Here is a 23,340-nt window from a genome sequence, read left to right as displayed (position 1 = left end):
GGTAATACCCATATTCTTTCCTATATAGGAAACGAAGAAATGCTTTTTGCACTTTCTCAATCATCAGAGAGTAATTTGCTTCATGCGGATTCCACACAATCGCATTATACTCTAGCTTACTTCTCACAAGCGAATTGAAAAGCAAGCGAGAAGACAAAGGATTGGAGAATAATCTTGCATATCTCAAAACAAATCCAAGTCGACGAAAGGAAACGTCAGCGACTTTTTTGATATGGTTGTGAAAGGTGAGCTGAGGATCAAAAGTGATACCCAAATCGACAATAGATTCCACACGCTTCAACAAGACGGATCTAATGGAATATCCGTGACAATAGAGTGAATGTGTGTTCCGACCAAGTCTTCATGGTCAGCTTTCGTGGCGTTACGACCAAAGGAGCCGTTTTGGAGGGAGATCGGCGCCGAGCGCGCGTCCCCGCCTCCTATTCGTTTTCCGCGTCGGTCGAGTGAACATCTCTGTTCGCTACCGAGTTGGTTCCCACCACCGAGTCCCGATCAGCTCAGCCTTGATCGGCAGACGATACTGGAAGTACAGCTTCAGTATACGTCCGGTGAGAAGTGAGGAATTCCTGGTCTCTCTTCGTCGAAGTCAGATCACGGAGCCACGTGGTTGAGTGAGGTTACCATAACCTCTTGAACACGTGCGCGCTAATTTCAAGTCGGACTCCCCCCCCCCCCTTTTTCTGTCCCCCCTGCTTGATCTCTGTATATACATATATATATAAAATACAGTCACCATACAAACAGAATTATAACCTGTTTTCATTACTATTCAATTTCCCGCCTTTGTCCCGTATCACCCTCACTTACGCACACTGTACGAGAGAGAGAGAGATATACATCGAGCCGAGCCGACAGCAGCAGAGACCAGACCGCAGACGACGACCTGTAGATCCCTTGGAGGAGACCAGTCCCGCCCACGCTTACCACGAGCTTCTACGAAATCGACTTCCGGGGTGCTCTCGAGTTGAACATCCCTGGAGTCTGTACATTTGGTCCTTCGAAAGAGCCGGATTTCTTCCAGAGCTGGTCTGTCAACGTCGTCTAATCTAGGTTGGTCGTAATTAGCATTTTTCTGTTGTTGTTGTGATTTTTGGTCGCCATTTTGTTTCTTTTCCCGTGTCCATTGTTTATTTTTGTCGTGTCCAAAATGGAAGCACTTCGGAATACGCGGAAAAGCATTCGCGCTCGGTTAACGAGAAATGCGAACCATTTGGAGGGGGATCTGAGTATTTCCATGCTCCAAATCAGACTCGAGATAATTAAACCTCTGTTGTCTGATTTCGAATCGGTCCAAGCTCAGATTGACGAGCTGGACGAAGCGGAGGCTCGGGCCTCCGAGTCCGTCATTGACGAGTTCGAGACGGAATACTTAATCGCCCTCGAACGATGTATGGAAATGCTCAGATTGCGGGAGCTGCAACTGAGCGCGTCGCCGGTAGGTGGCGCTGCCGTCACGATTTCCGCTGTATCGCAATCAAATTCGGCAATAAAATTGCCCCGTTTGGAGTTGCCCACCTTCGAAGGCAACGTCCAAAATTGGCCCCTTTTCTCACAACGCTTCTTGGTCGCTATGGCCGGCGAAACTTCTCAACTCGCCCGGTTCCAATACTTGTTGGCAGTCCTAAAAGGAGAACCCAATCGCGTAGTCAGTGGCTTAGAGTTATCTGATGATTCCTTCTCCCGCGCTTGGTCCATTCTGGAGCAGCGCTACAACAATAAAAAAATTGTTGTTCAGTCCCACATTCGCGCAATATTGGACGCGGAACAAATTGCGTCCAATAGTTACGCAAGTTTGCATCGCTGCATAGACGATTTTAGCATGCACGTCCGTGCACTGGCCAACTTAGGCGTTCCGGTCGACACTTGGGACAACATTTTGGTCATGTGCATCACTAGGAAGCTCGATCGACACACGGTTCGACAATGGGAGCTTCAAGCGCCAAAACATGAGGAGTGTACATTCCACAAACTCATCGAATTTCTGACGCTTCAGTGCCAATCGATGGCAAATGCCGACTTCGTCTTAAAAGGCGAGTCGAATCCTCGACCAAGAACCATTACGGATCCGAAGGCAGCAGTTCTGCATGTGAGGAGGGAACGCCCCTCCTGCATCAGTTGCAGCGGAAGTCATTCTCTGCTAGCCTGTCCATCATTCCGCCAAATGAGCGGTGATGAGCGTAGGTCGAACGCCATAAAACGTCGACTATGTCTCAACTGCTTGAGACCAGGGCACATAGTTCACGCGTGCCAAACAAAGCAGAGATGCTTCAAATGCGGTCATGCCCATCACACCATGTTGCATGACTCAACTCCATACCAAACTTTGCCTTCAAATAAGGCCAAACATTATCGGAGCCCCAAGAAATCAGAGAACGCCAAACCCGTAAAATCATCGTTGGTTTTACACTCGGTGAGACGCGTATCGCCTTCTCACGCCCGAACTGTCCTGTTATCCACCGTGGAAGTACAAGTTCGCGGCGGAGATGGGCGTTCGCACAAGGTTCGAGCATTGTTAGATAACGGCTCCGAACTCAACCTCATCTCTGAAGACTTAAGAAGGCGACTCGCCTTAAAGTCGAAAAGGATGGACGTCAACCTGGTAGGAATAGGTTCAAATAGGACGTCCATTACTAGTGGCGCGGTAATTCGAATTCTACCGCACATCCCCAATCAGGGCTCCAGTGTTGATCTCGATTGCGCAATCATGCCCGAGATCGCGAATCAACTTCCATCGCGCAACGTGTCCGAGATTCGGAGCCATTTGCCGCTTCATCTCCCCCTTGCCGATCCGTCATTCGATATTCCCGGTACAGTGGATATGGTGATAGGCAGCGACGCCTATCATGCGATGTTACGCAATGGCAAACGTACCATTTTAGTTCCCTCCAAGTCACGCGGTGACAGAGGAGGACGCATCGCGATGATGAATACAGCTTTCGGCTGGATATTGGGCGGCTCTCTAGAAGCGCCCACAGTTTCAAGCGATTCTCGGAATTGCCATCACACAACGGGTCGTGATCCGTTATCTTGTTTTGGCGCGAGACGTCCAGTCAAGACAGTTACGCGTCCTCTGGACGAATCGCGTATTTCCGCGGAACGAAGATTCCGCTTACCGAAGCGCAATGTACCCGCGCCCTTTGACCCTCACATATTTCGACCTTCCCAACCCAGCTCCCATAACTCCTGGCCGGTTCCTAGTTGGCGCACCACTAGTTGCGCAACAGCAGGAGGATCTGGTCGATCAGCCCGGAGCGAGGGTGCTACCACACCAGCACATGCAGCAGCGGCCCCTGGCAGACAGGGGCACAGGAGTAGGTCCTACTACTCCTCCATCAGCAACACCAAGCGAGCAGTCCGGCGAGTAGCTCGACTGCCAGTCGAGCAGCACTCAGTGAATTTGTGCAACGGTGTGGCGAACGTTCATAACGTCCCACATTAAAGTTGGCGCGTTGTTTGTATCTGTGTTGTGGATTCAGTTTATGTGTTTTAACTTAAGTTTTTGAGTTGCTTTTCTTTTATGCTTCTCTTGTTGGTTTGATTGGTGCTTTGTAATAGAGCTATCAGGATAGATTGGGACATATAACGATTGAACAATATTGTTACCTAGCATTGGTGTTGGTTATTTGTTGGTGTTTTGGTTGTTTGTTTGTCTATTTTTTGTTTGTTTCTTGCCGGCTTAGTCAGCTGCTTATGTAGGATGGGAAATTGACGATGGACTAATGTTATTTTGTTTGCTGACTGGGTTATTTTGTTGTGTCGTTTTTTGTTATTTTTTTGCTTATTTGCTTGGTTTTTGTGTATTTCATTAGTCGCTTGTGCGCCATTAATTCTTATTTGTTTTGGAATTCGATCCTCTGACTTCCAACGGGGGGAGTATGTTCCGACCAAGTCTTCATGGTCAGCTTTCGTGGCGTTACGACCAAAGGAGCCGTTTTGGAGGGAGATCGGCGCCGAGCGCGCGTCCCCGCCTCCTATTCGTTTTCCGCGTCGGTCGAGTGAACATCTCTGTTCGCTACCGAGTTGGTTCCCACCACCGAGTCCCGATCAGCTCAGCCTTGATCGGCAGACGATACTGGAAGTACAGCTTCAGTATACGTCCGGTGAGAAGTGAGGAATTCCTGGTCTCTCTTCGTCGAAGTCAGATCACGGAGCCACGTGGTTGAGTGAGGTTACCATAACCTCTTGAACACGTGCGCGCTAATTTCAAGTCGGACTCCCCCCCCCCCCTTTTTCTGTCCCCCCTGCTTGATCTCTGTATATACATATATATATAAAATACAGTCACCATACAAACAGAATTATAACCTGTTTTCATTACTATTCAATTTCCCGCCTTTGTCCCGTATCACCCTCACTTACGCACACTGTACGAGAGAGAGAGAGATATACATCGAGCCGAGCCGACAGCAGCAGAGACCAGACCGCAGACGACGACCTGTAGATCCCTTGGAGGAGACCAGTCCCGCCCACGCTTACCACGAGCTTCTACGAAATCGACTTCCGGGGTGCTCTCGAGTTGAACATCCCTGGAGTCTGTACAATGTGCACGTCCATAGCTCATAATTGCACATTTGTTTAAATTAAGTTCAAGGCCTAAACTAGAACTGAACTCCAAGACAGCGTTAATATCAGCTTGAAGGAGAGAGGCTTGCCTCTCATCCTTGACAGCAAAAAATAATTTAACGTCGTCAGCAAACAAGAGACATGATGCATTACATAAAACTCTAGGGAGGTTATTAATAAGAATTGTAAATAGTAATGGGCCTAAAGTGGACCCCTGAGTAACACCAGATCGAGTAAAAAATGAAGGAGATTCATAAAGACCATATCTAACAAATTGCTTCCTATCACTAAGATAAGAAGCAAAGAGTTTAAGAAGACGCGTTGAAAAACCCACTTCAGCTAACCTGATCAAAAGAGCGTCATTATTGACTTGATCAAAGGCTTTACGAAAGTCAAAGTAGGCTACATCAACTTGCTGACCAACGTCAACTTTAGACATGATCAAATGTGTGAAGCAGGCGAGATTAGTGGTAGTGGAACGACAGGGTGTAAAACCATGTTGCTCATCACACAATAATCTTTTAAACTGCGCAAGAATCAGACGGTGAAGGATGATGTCAAAAATTTTGGGAATAGCCGAGATAATAGCAATAGGTCTATAATTTTCAACCTCATTTTTAGAGCCACTCTTATGAATAGGAATGACTCTAGATAATTTCCATTTTTCAGGATAATTACCAGAAGCAAGAATAAGGTTAAATATATACATGTAGGTTCCGGATGTGAAGGATTCCAAGTGAAAAGCGCAGATTCGGTCAAGTATCTTTATTATACCACATGTCGTCCCGCTTGTTCTCCAACAAGTGACCATAACAACACGCATCCGGTCTCAACCATGCATACCACACACACTTTATCCCTAGCAGGTTGGCCAACCACACATACAGCTCGTTTAAAAATCATTCCTATATACATATGTATATATTCTAGTATATGTTTTACATTTACGCTTGTACAAGCATAACTAAACTTGTGTATGAAAATTTGTGCAAATGAATTATAGCCAGCAGTGCGACTCAATGGTTGGACTTTTGCTTAGCGCCGAGAGGACGCTGGGTTCAATCCTGATCGACCTCGATTGAAAAGAATTTGTTCCGAGTATTTTTTGTAATGCTGCTGATCAGACTTGGATATTTGTGACTCCAGGTCGATTGTTTCCTATCAGAGTTTGCCAATTTTTCTGATTTCATTGTTGAAACGGTTCCTAAATTGACTTAATTGGCTAAAAACCTTGCATCGGAGCTTACCTGTTAGGCCTTCCTGGTATATTTGTATATATGTATGTATACAAAAAAAATTTGGCTGTTATTGTTTCTCTCATGATTGAATTTCGTTGTTAAATTAAAGGTATGATGAAGTGATAAAAAATTAAGTCTAGTTAGTTCTAAAAGTTTTACGAAAAAAAATGAATATTCAATTGAAATAAATATCTTTTTGGTGCCTTTTTTTATTTTTACGAATTTGATGTTGCTTACAAATAGATTATACAATAAATTTGATGTACGTTTACTACAGTTTTGATCTGGAGTCTCTGGTTTTGAGCTAGTCGTATCCGGGCTTCGGGTTTGAGTGTTATTAGTAAATCCCTCATAAAATTTTTAAATAAATAAAATTGTATATTAGAATTTCACAACTTGTATGCATAGCGTATAAAATACTAAAGAGGTGTGGCTTGTGTACGAGAATTTTGGCAATTTATGATGATATCTGCTGATAAAAAAAAAAGAAAAAAAAACTATTTTTCCGTAATGTTTTGATAGAACATTATTATTTTATACTAGTATTCTGCCCTTTATTTTCAACCGGTGGTTTCGCAATGGTATTTGAATTAACACATTCTTTAAAAAAAAGCAAGTATGTACATATTCATTAAAAATTTGTGAAAGTTTTAAAATAGGAAAAATATATGAAATTAGCCTTGGAAAATGTTTATTTTCAGGTTTTGCTTGGTGCAGCTTTCTCTCGAATGATAATTTACAAAACCTATAAATAAGAATGTTACAATTTTTTACCATATATGTATAGTCAATGATCTCGTATAAAATGTTTCCAAACTCCGTAGATTTTAAATAAAATGCACAAACGAGTTTGAAATAATTTTTCAAACTGTCAAACTCAAAGCTTGAATTAACATACAGACCATTTTTCGAGAGATGTCGCCGCTCAAAACGAAAATTGACATAAATCTGTTTTACCATAAAATAAAAATATATACATTCGAAACGCCTTCGACAGATGGCGCAATCTAATCGGAAAACGAATCTAACTAGAAAAATTATATTACACAAAAACACAATTCTCATTGAATACGAAAAAAAAGTACTGACAATTGCAATTTCAAAGTTGACGAAATACACAAACAATATTTATGAACGGTCAATATATATACACATACAAATCACGCATATCGTAAGAAAGTCAACAATTTAATTTATTGCGCACTCTCGACCAGTCGCCGGGCGACCCGGTTGCCGTCGACTGTACTTTATAGTTTTAGATCAGTGTTTAAACATTTGGTCGCCGCGACCACTGTCGACCGGTCTTCGAGCGACCGGTCGTCGTCGACTGTAATTTATACAGTGGAAGTCGCTCAATCTGTGAAGATTTCCAATGGGTCGCCGCTGAGACAGCGAATCCACTCAGTGCGTAAACACCCATTTAAGATTGTAAAAAAAATAAAAGATTGGATAAAGCACAGTCGACGGAGACCAGGTCGCCCGACGACTGGTCGACAGTGCGCAATAAGCCGAAAGGTTCACTGTGGGAAACGTAGAAGCCAGAAGCCAGAGTAGTGAGTAGTGTCAGGAGTAGCTATGAGGAGTAGGCGAGGAAGAGGAGAAGAGGAGAAGAGAACAGAGAGCGGAGAAGATAGTAGCAGACGTCGCTCGGACAAAGTGTAAAATTGTAGTCGCTCGCTCAGAGTACGAAGAGGAGTGTTTAGTGTCGCGGCCGTCGTGGCGCTGCAGTCGCTCGGCGGGGCGGTGGAGGGGGCTGTGAGGGGAGGGGAAGGGAGGGGAGGGGAGGGCGGGTTCGGCCATATTCATACTGCGGGAGCGGCCGCCGCGGACGGACGTGCGGCCGCCCGCGCCCGCCCCGTCCCGCCCCCGCCCGCCCCCGCGCCGCCCCGCTCTTCGCACGCAGACATGCGCAGGGGGCGGCCCCCCGCCGCACGCCCCCCTGCCGCCCCCACGGACCGCGACTCCACCACCAGATCCGACAGCACCACCTCCCACAGGTACAGGTGCTCTCTCTCTCACTACCCTCACTCCCCACACTCCTCACGCTCCTCACACTCCTCACACTCCTCACACTGCACTCTCCACGCTCCACGAAAACAAACACGTAGCGAGTAGCGAACGAGCGAGCGAGCGAGCGAGCGCTGTCGTGGAGCCGCCGCACCCCGCACCCCGCTCCCCGCGCCCCCGTCCGCGGACACACGAAGAGACGCTCGCATCCCAGAAGAGAGTCTCTCGCCAGGTTCGCCCGATCCTCGATTCCTTCGAAACCTTCACCTCTCGGAATTGCGCAATCGCGGACCAAAACATTGCGCTGATAACGACGCTCAAATTAACCTCCCCTCTCCGAATCCCGAGGTGGCGTCCGAAACGCACTCTTTCGTGTCGGTTCTGTTCTGTTCGGTTCACTCGTGATTCGTAAACTTGGTGCAATCGTGCATGCAACGCTAGTCTCTTATGTTCGCGTATGTATGTATGTATGTTGTATGGTGATGCTCCTCGTTAACTTTGACAGTTGCGTTTCAGTGCAGCCAATCGTTTTCGGGCCGCGTCAAATCGTGTGTGTGTGCGTATGATTCGATTGTTTCGTTCCGATTTATTTTGTTTGAATTTTCAGACGTTCTTTTGTTTTTATTTTCAGCTCAATTTTATATCGTGTGAATCGGATATGTTCGTTCGTCGTCGGTTTTATATTGAAATTTTCATATGCTTTCTTTTGTTTGATTAATTGCAAACGTATGTTTCGTCTACTGAAGTACTGGTAACGGTAACTTTTGGTAATTTTACAAATCGTAAACTACAGACTTCACATTCTATCTTTTTTTTTTTTTAATTTTTTAAAAATATAAATCATCCCTAGTGAAAATCCCCCCCCCCCCCCCCCCACCCGTCCTTTAGCATATAAATCATCTCAAAGTCTGAAGATTTTTCTTTCAAATTGACGAATTGTAAACTAATGACGTAGTACACAATTTGTAGGTGTTAAATCTAATATATCTAATACCGGTTGTTTTACCCGGCTTCGCTTTATTTTTAATATAAACAACTTGAACATGGCGAATCTAATAGTAAATATAATTTATTTGAATCGAAAAAAATATGTATCGAATCGTCGTCATAGAAACTTTGATTTGTTTTCGATGTTACCAACCAACATAACATACTTGCAAAGTATGTAATTTATGTATGTATGTTTGTTTATTTGTTTGGTTCGTGAAATCCGTGACGTTCGATTTAATAAAAAAAAAAACAAATGAATTTGCATAAAAATTCAAACAAAATAAAACTATTCGAATAAATTTAATCAAATGTTTAATATTAGATTGGTCGTGTTTAAGCGGTTTATATTACAAATGCCGAGCGAAGCCGGGTAAAACACTAGTAAATTATAACTTTCATTGTCTCGTGACGCATCCTATGAATACTTCAGGTCGTTTATGACAATGACCTTAACCGATGCGATAACGCAAACTTTTATATTTTTGTGCAATGCTTTTTTTTTTTTGTTAAAATTGAGTGTTGTAAATAAAAATATAAAATTACGCCATGAGAAATTGCTTCCTGATTAAGCATTCTTCGGTTGTATGAAACATCATTTTGAAATCACCAAAAACATGTTTTTTTAGAGTGCTTTTTTTGAAAATAATAAATTTCTCAGAATCATAACGAATAAGAAGTCGTTCCACTTATATTGAACAATAATTTGTCTGATTCTGTCGATCGACTTTATTTGGAACTCGTAACGTGATCGAGTCGACCTTTCGTGTGCAATAAATTTCATTAATTTTTAATTTTCTGTAATAAATTTTTCATTTAGATGCAAATTACTTTTTCATCTAATTTCGAAATATGTTTAACGACTTGTATACCTCAGCTGATCGTATACCCAGTAGGCACGCTCCGAACAACCTTGAGATGTAAATAGTTTGCGGGACACAGATCCTTTTGTTGCCATAAAGACGGTCATAAATTAGGTCGTAAAATGATCATCCTTTCGGTTTTTTTTTTGGGGGCGCAATAGGATTTCCTTCAAACGTCATTCTGATAGAAAACTATTCATCGAAATTCCCAGCTGTTCTTTGCATTTTTTTCAAGCGTTTTCTTTTTATTTCATTTCAGAAATGCGTCCGAGTGGGTAGTGTTGGTTTTCGGCGACAGTTCAAAGCGCCAAAACGATGTCCAATAAAGGTGAACATCCTGGGCAGCAAGGAGGTCATTCCTTGCAAAACTTGCTGCTGTACGTCCCTCCACACCATTCTCAGCCGTCTGCACAGCCTCCGACATCTTCACAGTCTTCGTCTATCTCCGATCATCACATGCGAGAGCTCAATTCCGCCCAGATCCGGTCGATTCCACCGCGGCTCCTCCCCACCGATGGTCTTCAAACGCTGATCACCGACAAGAAATCCATCAAAGAAGAATGTCCAGATAAATCTATACAGCACATTCAATACCAAAATCAGATCCAAAATGGCATTTCATTGCCGAAAGATGCTATTCATTTGACCGTAAATGAAAATCCTCATACTATCCCACCGCAATACATTTGTAAACCTTTAGGAGAAATGAACGTTCAGAAGAACTGCGTTCCCAACATGATCAACAACACGTTTTCAATTGGCATTCAAAATTTGCAAGCCGGACAGCGTTTGGTACAAAACGAAATTTTCCATTGCACTCCTAAACTGAACGACAAATTGGGTAATGGAAATTTCGCTTCTGCCAACGTTTGCGGGAACAGTTATTTAGAAATGAATCATGAAACTTCTTCGGTCGGTGGAAATGTAGTGACGCTGTCGCGTAGTGAGTCCGTACGCTCCGAAACTGGAGAATCTTGCTCCAGCATGAGCTCTGGTGACAGTCAGAGCGATTGTTCCGGTAACATTCTGGTACTGCCTAGTCAGCTTCATTCGGCCATTCACGGTCAACAGATTTTGGGTCAGAATCAAATCGTGCTGAATCTGAATTCGGGTATGCTAAATCACAACCACTCGCAAAGCAATATCGTAATAGCGGGCAACTCCAACACCATTCTTTCGGGACAGATCGACAACAATCCTAATCAAAATTACCAACTGCTAGAACACAACATGGCCCAACAGTCGATAGTGAATCAGAGCATAAGCATAGTCAACCACCAGATCAAAACGAACAGAGGAGGCGGCGGCGGCTCGGGAAACGTCGAAGGACAGCAGGATTTACAGGAGAGAAGTTCAGACAGTGTCCCACCGGATGGGATGATGCGCCAAGGGATTCCAGTCGGCATGGAAGGCGAAGTAGTGTTAGTGAACAATATGCCGCATCAGTTGGTTCGGACGCCTAATGGCATCATGCTGGGCGTGATGCCTGGCGCCAAGCAAAGTGCAGTGGGTTCTGGTGTGAGTGTAGGTGTCGGTGTCGGTGTAGTGAACGGAGTGCAAAATGTGACCAATGTGGTTCAGACACAGCAGCAGCAGCAGCAGCAGCAGCCTCAGATGCAAGTGCAGATCCAATCTCAGCCCCAACAGGATTCGTTAACCGTGACGGTCCCTCTGGGCTGGAATAGGATCGTCAGTGGCAGCAGTGTAGTTTACTTGAGGTGAGAACTGAGTACTTCAAACTGAAACTCAAACTTAACACATACTTAACACATACTTACACACGATCAAGGACTTGCTTGAATATAGAATTTAAGTCAGTCCAATATTGAGGATCCAAACAATACACATCTGGCTCTCAGCTTTTCAGCTGATGAGCCGAATCATTTTACATAAATCAATTTTGATAATAAATAATAGCAGGCAAGTACTCAAAACACTCAATTTTAAGTAGATAAGACTGCTTAATTGAAATTGTGGCACGCGTTCAAGAAGAGTTTACCCTTTCGTTTACTATGAATATGTTGTAGATATTATCTAATCGTTTGTGGAACTCGATTTAATTATGTAATTCAACATTTCTAAATGTCAACCAAGAGGGAACCGGTTTTATTTTATTAGCTCGATTTCATTTTCTTAGTAAAAATCAGATTTTTTTACATTTCACACTTGAATTACTAGTTTAGTCGGACTCGCTCTGATGTGAAGTGGGTGCGACCTGTTCCTCGAGATGAAATTACGCTGGTTGCGATCGTGACCCATCTTTATGAACCATCTCATTAAAATATTCTGTATGTGCAGCAGTTTTACAACTGGAAACGAGCTTCTTCGGCAGTAGAACGCAGCTCAAACGTGATTAACTCGAATCGCCGGAACCACTTTACATATAACTTTACTGGGACGATCAATTAGTTGTTATTCAAGTTAACACGTGAGCTTTAAAGGTCACCGTTTCAACTCCACGAGCGAAACGCAATAGGGTGATCACAATGACCGTCTGACGAATGTTAGACATAAACAGTATTCAAAGTACTCCCGACAAAGGAAAAACGTCTTTAGCCCCCTCTCGGGTTTTATGAAATGGGGAGAGGACGATCAAGGATTTCTTTTTAATGTTATTACGTTCTCAAATCTCGACTCGCTCCATTCTCCGTCGTGTACTTCTTTTGATATGGCCGCATTGAAAGTAGAATGGAAATTGTTAGAATTGCCTCCCAAGTCACAATATTCAGATTCAATTTTATCTTTAGAATACTTAGTACCCAAGTACATACTTATGTGACAGTAACTATGCTGGAAGTTGTACCCGGGCTTGTTTGGCTTCATTTTGGAATGGGAAGTCGGGCATTGTATAGATTCCAAACCGCAACAGACTATATCTAATAAAGAAAAAATTATACATCCTCCCCACAGCTTTCGAAGATAATCGGATAAAACTCAGAGCGGTGGAGTGGGATCAAAATTTGCTGACTCAGACTTTTTGTTTTGATTCGACTCCGACTCCAACTTGAACGATATTACTAAGATCGACGTTTCTTGTAAATTATTAGTAATGAAAATTATAGCGATATTCAAAATATTAATAAATATAGGAATTAAAAAAATAACGAAAAATTTACATTTAACCCAATTTAATGAATTATTGGTAATAAAATAGGTATAAATAAAAAGTAAGTACATTCATGGTCTATGTGTAATTTCATACACAAACAAATCAATTTAATAAAATATCTTATTCAATATGCTCAATTAAAAATAATCGTGCAAAAATAATTTTTTCGAATGTTTGAGAAAGGCTTAATGGGCCACTGTTCGAAGAAGAGTATCTTCAAAAGTTTTCATATGTAAATATGTATATTCATAATAGATTGACATCTTTGCGTGTGATGAGTCAAGGTTTCTCAAATCAATTATTGCTGATTTATTTGATACATTCGCTAAATTCAAGTTTTCTCATCAGAGGGACATTTATTTATTTATTTTTGGAAAAGTTACAGTTTAATTTATTACAAATGATAACAAAATATAATTCTTAAAAGATAAACCTTTTTAAAATTTTCGCATAGATATAGATAAGAGAAAAATAAATTAAATATTAAAAAATTACAGAAAAATAAATAATAATAATAATATTGACAACCGTAGTAGTACCAATGATAGTTGTAAAAATAATATTAATAATAATAATAGCCTAGATTACAATTATAATAAAAAACTAATAGTAATAATTATAATTCAAATTATGTAAATTAATAATAAACTAAGGAAAATAATAAGAAAATATTAAAAATTCACAATTCCAATTATCAATTAATAACACTGCTATATAATAAAAAATAAATTTATAATAATCACTCTAGTTTGGTTTATATTAACATTAAATAAACTAAAATCACAAGTATTAGTAATGAGTGTATTAATAGTGGAACTTGCACGCCACACAAATTAACCTCTTCCATAATTCGAAAATATATTGGGTACGTAAAGGAGTTCATTACATCTGGTCGCTCTATTTGGTACACGTAATGATAAGTTATCATTGCGTGTACTTTCACTGTGTTATCATTGATAACTATGGATGCAAGACTGAATGATTTTTAAATTTACGAAAGGGTACGGAAATATTGGATCTTTGGAGCGCTACGTTTCTGGATTTCACGAAAGGGAGCGGCGTTCCCATGCACTCCCGTCCATTTCGAGCCGCGATCACAGTGAAAGTATACTATCTCTTTCCCAAACATGTATTCGTGTAAACATTTATTTACCGGTCAAGCCGTTGTCCGTAGCCGCTAAAAGTTGATTAAATTTTTTCTAGATTTAAAGATTTTTGTGATATTCCGGCCTATATTTGCTAGTCACCGCAAGTGAAGAAAAGTTCCCGCATACACCATACCTTTCATGAATTCATTGATTGGCTTTAGAATAAATGATCGAGCACAATTAAAAAATATTTTTGCTTATATTTCATATAAAATTTTGTGTACCAAATATTGTGAGCAGACTCTCGTTTTAACATTTGGTGACTACAACCGTATCCTCACTCAAATGCCCGTTCGAGTGCAGAAACTTTTTTAAAAACAGCTCAACAACAACCCATTGAAAAAATTATAGATACTTTGAATGATGACGAAATCGAATCATCTAACAAAATTTTCAGAACTGTATATTATATTGAAAAAAATAATAAGCCTTACTCAGTCCACTTTGATTGACTCTTCAAGTTAATTATCATTTGATTTTTTTTATAAATATTTGTACTGTCAATATTAAGATACATATTTTTTAAGTAACGAAAAAAGCGGGGGGGTCGTAAAAATTAAACACCGGGTAAAAGTCGGGTTTATAGACGACGAGGACGAGGCTAGGCTAGAACCCGCTCATTGCTGTGATTGGCTGCTTTGTCGAGTATTGCCGTGCCGTGAATAAACTCGACTTTTACCAGATGAAATACTCCGACATATAATCCCTGGTTCGCATATGAATTCGGACGGTTGGGCAGCGTACGGAAATATTCCACATATTGCGAATGGAATATACACCCAAACACCGCCCTGGTTACTTTATTTATTTAGCACTACACCACTGATATACATTAATATATGTATACTCGGGTAATTGGACTATTCGTCACATTGGGGTGGTCACATTGACAATTTTTGCCATGAAAATCGCGAATACACAATATTTGGCACTCAAGTTCTCGTTACTACATATGATAGTTATCGTTAGTATGATGGACTTTTCGGCTGCCAGATGCTCCGTTATAGAGATTTTAGTGACTTTGTGACGAGTAATTTGTGACCAGTAATCACCGAACCGTATACTCGGTATATGCATCGATATTTTAAATCACGGCAAGGTAGGTCTCGTTCACCTTTTGCTCGGATATGTGCAAGCCCCAGAGTCCACCTGAGGAGTGTGATTGACGCGTCTCTGTCCTGGGCCGCATCGGTGCAGAAGTGGTGCGGCCCAACTCGCTCGCTCGGCCTCTCTCCTCCTCGGCACATCTCCTTTTTGTTCGTTTTCGGGCCGCAAACCTGCCCGACAGCTGCAGCGTTATAATTACCGGCCCGGGATGCGTTGACCCGCGCGCAACAGCCTCCACCGTCACTTGTCGATGCCATTTTACTTGCTCGCACATATGTAAGGTGCACGCCGTCGACCACCCCCCCAGCAGCATCTCTCACATACCCACTCACTCTGATGCTCAGATGTGTTTATCCTACTTCCATATCCTTACCTCTAGAACTGGGGGCTATTATCATTTTTATGATTGTAGCACTCCAATGACTTTGCCTATATATCCATCGCTATGATGTTGAAGTGGTAAAAGTCAGGTTTATAGACGAGGCGTACCCGCTAGGCTCGGTCGCCGCTGGGAGCGAAACCGCTCCTTGCTGTGGTTGGCTGCTTTGGGCGAGTACTCGCGTATTGCCGTGCCGTGAATAAACTCGACTTTTACCAGATGAAATACTCCTGGCATATATGTACTGCCTGGTTGGCATATAATTTCGGGCGGTTGGGCAGCGTACGGAAATATGGAATAGAATATATGTACACGCATTCGTTTGTGGTTCACCAGGATAATTTAGTGGTTCCAAATGATAGTGGATAAATACATTACATAGATAAATACATGTGGAAAATATGTGGATGCGTGTGAAAAGAAAAATGAAGTTTTCATTCACATTTAGATGAATTTATATTGAACCACAAACGAATGCGTTTATATTCCATTCGCAAATAAACAAAGATTTTTATAAATAAATCAATTTTGATTTATTAGTCGATTTACTTCAATAAAATTAGAGACTTCGTTGGCGCATACCGTAATACTATTAATTTAAAAAAAGAATTAAAAAAAAAAGATTCGGGAGTCGGTCGATTTTTTACGACCCCGATTCCGACTCCACATCCCTGATTGATAGTGTAATACCTTTCAATGCCATTTTCGAGAATCTCACATTTTGGGAATAGCCAGCCGCGCTGTCAGCATTTCGCACTGAGTCGCATTCATCCGAATCGTACTTTACAATCAATATATCTTGATTTTCACTTAGACTTTGAACTGTAATTATGAAAGATAGACTTCCATCGAATAAATCTGATATTTGAGACTTGGTAGTAATCAAATCATCAGTTCACAAGTTGTTGTTGTATCGCTTCACTACTATTATACTATATATTAATCTGCACTCGGCCTCAGATTACCTGCAGAGTGACCCGACGCGATGCGATGCAACATGACAGGCACCGAAGAACTGTCATCGGTCAGTATTATCTAGATGCCAGTCTTTCGCTTGGGATTATCGAAGCACTCTTCACAGGTATGCAATTAGGTGAATCTCACTACATCCCAAAACATTGACTTGGTGGGATACATGCAAACTTCTCATATACTATAAATTATAATAGTCGGCACAGTGCTAGTTGCGTGCGTATTTTTTTTACCGAACACTATCTCGTTTCGTAGAAAAAGAGAATTCTCATGGGTTGTCGTACGTTCGATTCAAGGTTTACCCATTCAATAACCCAAATTGAGGTTACAGCGGCTATTTACGTTTGTGTGATGCAATAGTGACCGTTCGAATCTCACAGTGGACGATGTCTGCATTGCGAATAGCGTGCTTGATGATTTAATTTTTTTTTTTTATAAATATTTATAATCAAAATATGTCGAGTAATTTATCGTCACTACCGAAAAATTATGAAAGCTACCTCCCACGTAGGAGAAGGTCCGAAAATTTCCAGAAGGAAATATCTTCTGGAGTGATTTTGTGTGAACACAATGAACCTCTGTAGCAAGTCCATAAAACTTTACAAGCTCCGCTTATATAACGACCGATCTTATTGTCAGGGCCATTCTGTTAACTAACTAACTACCCTTTGTTTCGTTTTTTTTTTTTCTTTTTTTGGGGCCTTTAGACTTTTACCTACCATAAAATGTCTTTTGAGATATTTACGACTCCCGGGTGGTAATATATTTATGGCACGGTTTTGGGTTACTTTCTTCCTCGACCGGTGGGTGCACCGAAATTGCATAGGTTCCGCATTGTCTCTGATCCTTTTTACACGGTCCCTGTCCTCAAATTATCTACAAAGGGATTGTGTCGTTTGAAATTTATTGGCATCTTTGTGTGGACGTGTCAAAGAAAGAGGGGTCTGAAATACACAAGTAAATCCTGTTCGTCTGATCCTTTGCCGCTTTGTGCTGTATCTGGATTTTGTTTTAAATGATCTTGCGATTTCAACGTTTTTAGAATGGCTCTCAAACTTTATCAACCTTGACTTGCTAGAATCTAAATAGTATGACGGCCCTCGAACTTTTTGTATGATCTTGAACTATGTATGCATATGTTAGAGTGAAATTGTAATTGTAAGCAGTGAGTACGGATATAAGTGACTTATATCCGTACGTTGTAATTCGAATTAAAAATTCACTGAAATTAAGAACGGAATTTGTAATTCTATAGTTATATCATATAACTATAGAATTACAAATTCCGTTCTTAATTTCAGTGAATTTTTAATTCGAATTACAACGTACTATCAACCTTAACAACTTAATTTGGAATAAATAAAACCAACCGTAACTTAACCTAACCCTAACCTAATCTAATCTTAAATAAATAAAACCAACCCTAACTTAACATTAAATAAATTAGTGTTGGGTGCTAAGATATTATGATGTGTTTGCTTCCGCATCCAGACCCACACATGCGGCATCAAAAACAACAAAATGGTGAGGTAGATAACCAGGTTTGAGACGTGGGGTGGCGCGATTCGTGTCGGCGACGCACTATCATCCATCTGTCAAAAATTATAATTTCACTGATAGGGGCCAGTGAATATGTAATTTCGGTACTGAAAATATAACTATACCCAGCGAAAATATGATATCACTGAAACCTCAATGAAATTATAATTTCACTGTTTTGTTTTTTTTGTGCATTTGTGAAATATGTGTAGAATTATCTTGTGCCGTCAATACATAATGTATTGATGATATTTTTTGACCAAATTTTTTATATATTTCTCAATTTTTTTGCGAAAACAAAACTTATGATTTTGTTTTTCTGTGAAATCAAAACTCATTTCCCCAATTTTTGGTCTAGAAATTCTATTCTAAATGTTGCCAGTAGGATGCAAGCTGTTTGCCTTTCTGGCGTGCGTGCGAGCAGGTTGCAGAATGAAAACCCACATAAACACAAAGAGCTACTACGGTCTTAAGGCTACGAAATTCGGCCATTTTATATATTGCAAACGGTCTTCCCAATATTTAGAATTATGCAAGTTGATCTTCACCGTAAAATATTAAACTTTAAATCTTATACTTGAAACATAATGAGCTACCACTTTGGGTAGCACTGACCATAGAACACACGCAATGTTTTCATTAATGATTTCTAGGATTTTTACTCTTTCCATGCTGCATCCTATCGTCGCCCATTCATTGTCATCTTTTGTGCACTTTTGGTCGCCTATTGAACTGCAGTCTTTTGTTGGCAATTTTCTCATTCTTTTCGTTTCGACTGGCTTCTATGTAGATATATTCTGAATGCATTGTAATTTTTGTCTTACCTGTGTAAATTTTTTCATCCGCGAGTCTAAAAATAATGGAGTTTAACGTCTTCGGTTTTCACGGTATTTACGATCAGTATTGTGCAATAATAATGGTGCAGCTTTCATTGTGCATTGTGGCAGATCCGCAATAGCCATTTTTGCATACATATTCACCTTCTCGCATTGTATAATACCTACACACACACACACACACACATACATACATATATTGTCTAATTGCAACATTCATACACGGGCAATTAACCGTCCCGTGATATTTGATGATGGAATCAATCATCATCATCATCTCGGAGTGCTCTAATTCAGCCTCTCTTCCGAGTATCGCAATATTCTCTTCTTTGTTTTGACCGCAAATAATTATTGTAATTGCGTGTTTTGAGAGAAGCGCGTGTTCGACAAGTGGTTGCCAAGTTGCGTTCGTGTGGTATGTCGCAACGCATTGACCAAATGTTAAGACGTCATCGAGCATGGGAAAAGACACTATTCTCCACTGTATTGTGAGCATGTGTTCTATTTGTCGACGCGCTTATTGTGTCACTATGAAAAAAAACTGCTCTTTTTTTTTATTCAGGTTTGTGTTTGGAGGCTATTTAAAGTACAAGCTTGTATCTGCCTCAAGTTGCTAAAAATATTTAAAAGCAACGATTATGTCCTTTTAGCCCTTTCAGTGCTGACGTCTTTTCTGTTGAAACATTTCCAACTAGAATTATTTAGAAATCCAATAGAAATCAGGTATAAAAATTGTAGCTAATCCAAACAAACCCTAGATAGCTTCCGCCGAGGATTTCGAGTTTTGTTAAAGGTGTGTTTAGACTCTCTAGTATATCTTGCAACAATATAAAATAAACATAATAAGTCTATTAATGAATGTATGTTTCCAAAATTAGTTCTATCTTCCTCATTGTTGTTAAAATGTAATGCTCACAATCTAAATGCCAAGCCACAATATAAAATAATCGGCAGTTAGGGATTTCCATCGAGAAATTATGATATGGTTATAAATTCGGAAATTCCGGTGTAAACCAGTCTTTATAAACATTGACAAGGATTACACCACCCATGTTCAATGTTTTTTTTTCAATGCTCTGTGCACTTTGATCGTCTCGCACATTCGGTCGACCCCCCATGGTTAAAAGATTCTCTCTTCACTGTTGGAGTTTTCTCACGTCCAATTTTATATGTACATATGTATGTATGTATGGTCATTAATGATAAGACGAACGAAGTATTTATTATTGAATTATCATTTAAAGCATCATCCACTACTAGATAAATGCACCTCTCCAACACGCTTCCATTCGTCTCTGTTTAGCGCAACGAGTATGGCTTGTTTGTTTTGTTCGATCGACTTTTAAGTAAGTTATTGCTAAGTTGGATAATTTTTGCTAGTGTTTTAAATGGCGAACCTTTTTCTATCTACTTTTTCTAGTTCCTAAGGCTTAATTCTTCCATTTTGACAAAAATCACCCATTGGGTATCTTTTCATTTGGTTATATTAATTTCTTGTACGGTGGAAAATATTTATAAGGATTCTATACGAGTACAAAATACGTACATAAATATATTCTCACATCGACTTAATAAATAAGAAGGTATTATTTCCAGACAGTGCACTACGTGCATTGCACGTCACATATTTCCTTTTCATTGTACGCGAGAACTCACCCTACAACACCACTCTAGTGGGATGGAAAAACACTGCGGAGTTTTCTTTTAATTTCTTTTCCACTTGCAGTAAACCCGTAACTTGGCTGGGAAAGCTGTCGACAGACACAAAAAAAGTTGAAAGTGCAGCTTGCACCCCCTCCCCCACGAGGAGATTGCGGGGTCATTGAAAGTCTCAAGTCGCGGCTACCTCCATTAGCGGCCAAACTCTCAAGTGTTAAAAGATTAGCAATTTTTTTTCAAACGAGCTATTTCTGATTCCCAACTTGAGATTTACGTCTCAAATCCAAAGTCGGCATGGAAAGCCCACAAGCTGCTGCTAAACTCGGATAAATTAAATTCTAAAAATAGTGTAGGTGAGCGCAATATGGGCTGTTTGTCACTTTGTTTACTTCGTTTTTTCATTGTAAAAGAGATATCGACGTAAATTATACTAATTGAATTTGACAATGCGGGCTTTCAATATCGTTCAATTACGCTTTACAAATACCTAGTGTGTTCTTAGGGTGTTGGAACGTGGATTTGATGTGGGGGGACTGACTTATTTTTTTTCACGCACAATTTGGTGATTAAAATTGGCAGATCTTCATCAAACATTAATTGATAAATGATGTACAAATACACAATTTATTTTCCCGTCGAAATAATATGGAAATTTAGCTTAGCTACCAGCTTTTAGCCCCATAGTTCTGAGACTTGATATTTATATATTGCCTTTCTATCGAGATAACCTGAGATCAGCTTTCCGCGGTTGCTTTTCAAATTACAATAGACCGCTCCATTAGTTTTCAAAGCAAGAGAACAAAAAATAATGGTTTTTCTAAGAAACTGACGATAGTGAACAATTTTTTTTTGTGTTAAAATCATTCATCCATCGCCGATCATTGGATATGACATTTTGTCCTTTCCATGGTAATGGAAAGGACAAAATTTCATATCGGCGGCAAGGATGCTTTTATGCACAAAAATGGTTCACTATAGTCGATTACTATTGTCAACCCTTTTTTTTGCTCTCGCTTTGTAGGACAATAGTAATTAACAATAGTGAACATATTTTTGTGGGTAAAAGCTGCCTAAGTCTGGTAATGACCAGAGATCGGCGACCAACTTGCTTTTACCAACAAAAAAATGGTTCACTATTGTCAACCTTTTTTTTTGCTCTCTTGTAGGACAAACGTAATTGACAATAGTATGCAAATTTGCAGCATTTTTATAAGAATCAGTGAAATTCAAGATGCTGAAAACTTGAAAATTGCGAGAAATGGGTAAAGGCTGCCAATTTTTTGAAACTGTTCAGATAAATTGCCAAACTCTGAATAGGAAACGATCGACCTGGAATAGCAAACCGAGGTCTGGCCAGCAGCAACCAGTGGGTCTAGAACCCGTGACCACTATGTTCGAAAGCATATATGCTAGCCACTAGTCCACGCTGCTGGTTAGTTTTAGTGATAAAATTTTCGTTGACCGCAGTACGTAGTAATGATCCGGAAACCTTGGAAGATTTACATTGAATGGAAACGGACCTTTGGGTCCAAAAATAGTTGCATTAATGATAATTCAGCCAGCATTATTCATAACCAGCAGCGTGGTCTAGTGGTGAGTGTTGTATTATTTCATGCAAGGTTTCACGGGTTCGATTCCCACCAGAGTCTTGTTGTTGGCCAGAACTTGGTTTGTCGAGGTCGATCGTTTCTTATCAGAATTTGCCAATTTTTCTGATTTTCAATGAAACTGTTCCCGTAAAATTGGCCTTTCCTCTCCAATTTACTATTGCAAGCCTTGAGTTATTGTTATATTTCTGTGGATGATTATTCATGTCTCTGTGGATGATTATTGAATGTAAAAATTCTTATTGTTACATGAAAAATGTTATTGATCGTATCGTTTACGATGTTTGTAATGTCTGACAATAGATGTCAGGTATTGTTTCGATTTACATGTGTATGTATGTAATAATTATGTATTTATTAATATATGTAATATATATAATTTCTCGAGTTTTAATCTGTTTAGCACACTCGCCGCTTTGGAGAAATCTGTTAGGCGAGTGTGCATGATTAGTTGAAAAAAAAATTCAATTGAGGGGTGGTGGCGTCATGTTGAGGGCTTTGAGGGTCGTATACTTTGACTTTAAATAACAAAATATTCTGACCAATAGGATTCTCATATCTCAATTTTCGACCAAAATTCATATTTATAATTTTTCAATTGCAAATACTAGTATACGTAAGTAAGTACATAGCACACGTTTGAATAGAGTTGCACATCAATTAATCCTCTCTCAACACATAATCGAAGTCGGTGTCTTGTTTCTGAAGGGATTATCCGCCTACAGGTGCACAAATACAATTAGCCAAGTGCAGTAGGAAGTCAACCCGACCAGTATTCTTGGGGCTATTATATACCTATGTAGAACGTAGTGTAGTGTTGGAGTGCGCGCACACTGCTCAGCACCCCCCCCCCCCCCACGTCATAAAACTAACCGTTCTTTGTGCGCTAATCAATAATTCACTGCAGTGTAATTTTCAAGGCGATTAAAAGAAACACTCGCTCACTTGCTTGGCACAAGTTTGGATGTCGGCATATCGTGCTTATTGCACAAAATGAACTGTTGTGTTTTTCAATTGCCGCTTCAGAACGAAAATTGTTTGTCGGTACATATCAGTTTTTGTTCTTCTTTTCTTTTCTCTAGTTTTGCACACATTTCAGAGGGAACGGGCGGGTTCCTTTATTTGCCGTAATGGCGCTGAAAAGTACGAGTGTGTTCGCTCGTTTGCGCTGCAGTTCGCGTGTTCGCTCCAAAGGGGGAATTATTCGCGCTTTGCGAATGTTTTGACGTCGTTTGCTTCCGTACCCGCCAAAATGTGAAAGCTCTCTCGAGTGCCTCTTCAAAGGAGCGAGCTTTTACTACGGCC

General features: G+C 40.4%; 1 protein-coding gene across 1 annotated transcript in view; it reads left to right on the top strand.

The window, feature by feature from the left end:
- The first annotated feature begins 7,626 nt into the window (after positions 1 to 7,626).
- LOC143921447 (uncharacterized) overlaps positions 7,627 to 23,340 on the top strand; it is a 151,604-nt gene continuing 135,890 nt past the window's right edge. Inside the window, exons 1-2 of the mRNA XM_077444763.1 lie at positions 7,627 to 7,819; positions 9,939 to 11,397. Coding sequence (XP_077300889.1) covers positions 9,995 to 11,397 — 1,403 coding nt within the window. The 5' untranslated portion in view covers positions 7,627 to 7,819; positions 9,939 to 9,994. The remainder of the gene's footprint in view (positions 7,820 to 9,938; positions 11,398 to 23,340) is intronic.

The sequence above is a fragment of the Arctopsyche grandis genome, chromosome 13, assembly GCF_051622035.1.
Source record: "Arctopsyche grandis isolate Sample6627 chromosome 13, ASM5162203v2, whole genome shotgun sequence".
Lineage (NCBI taxonomy): Eukaryota > Metazoa > Arthropoda > Insecta > Trichoptera > Hydropsychidae > Arctopsyche > Arctopsyche grandis.
Note: the sequence above shows the minus strand (reverse complement) of the source record. Positions and strands in the feature narration are given on the sequence as shown.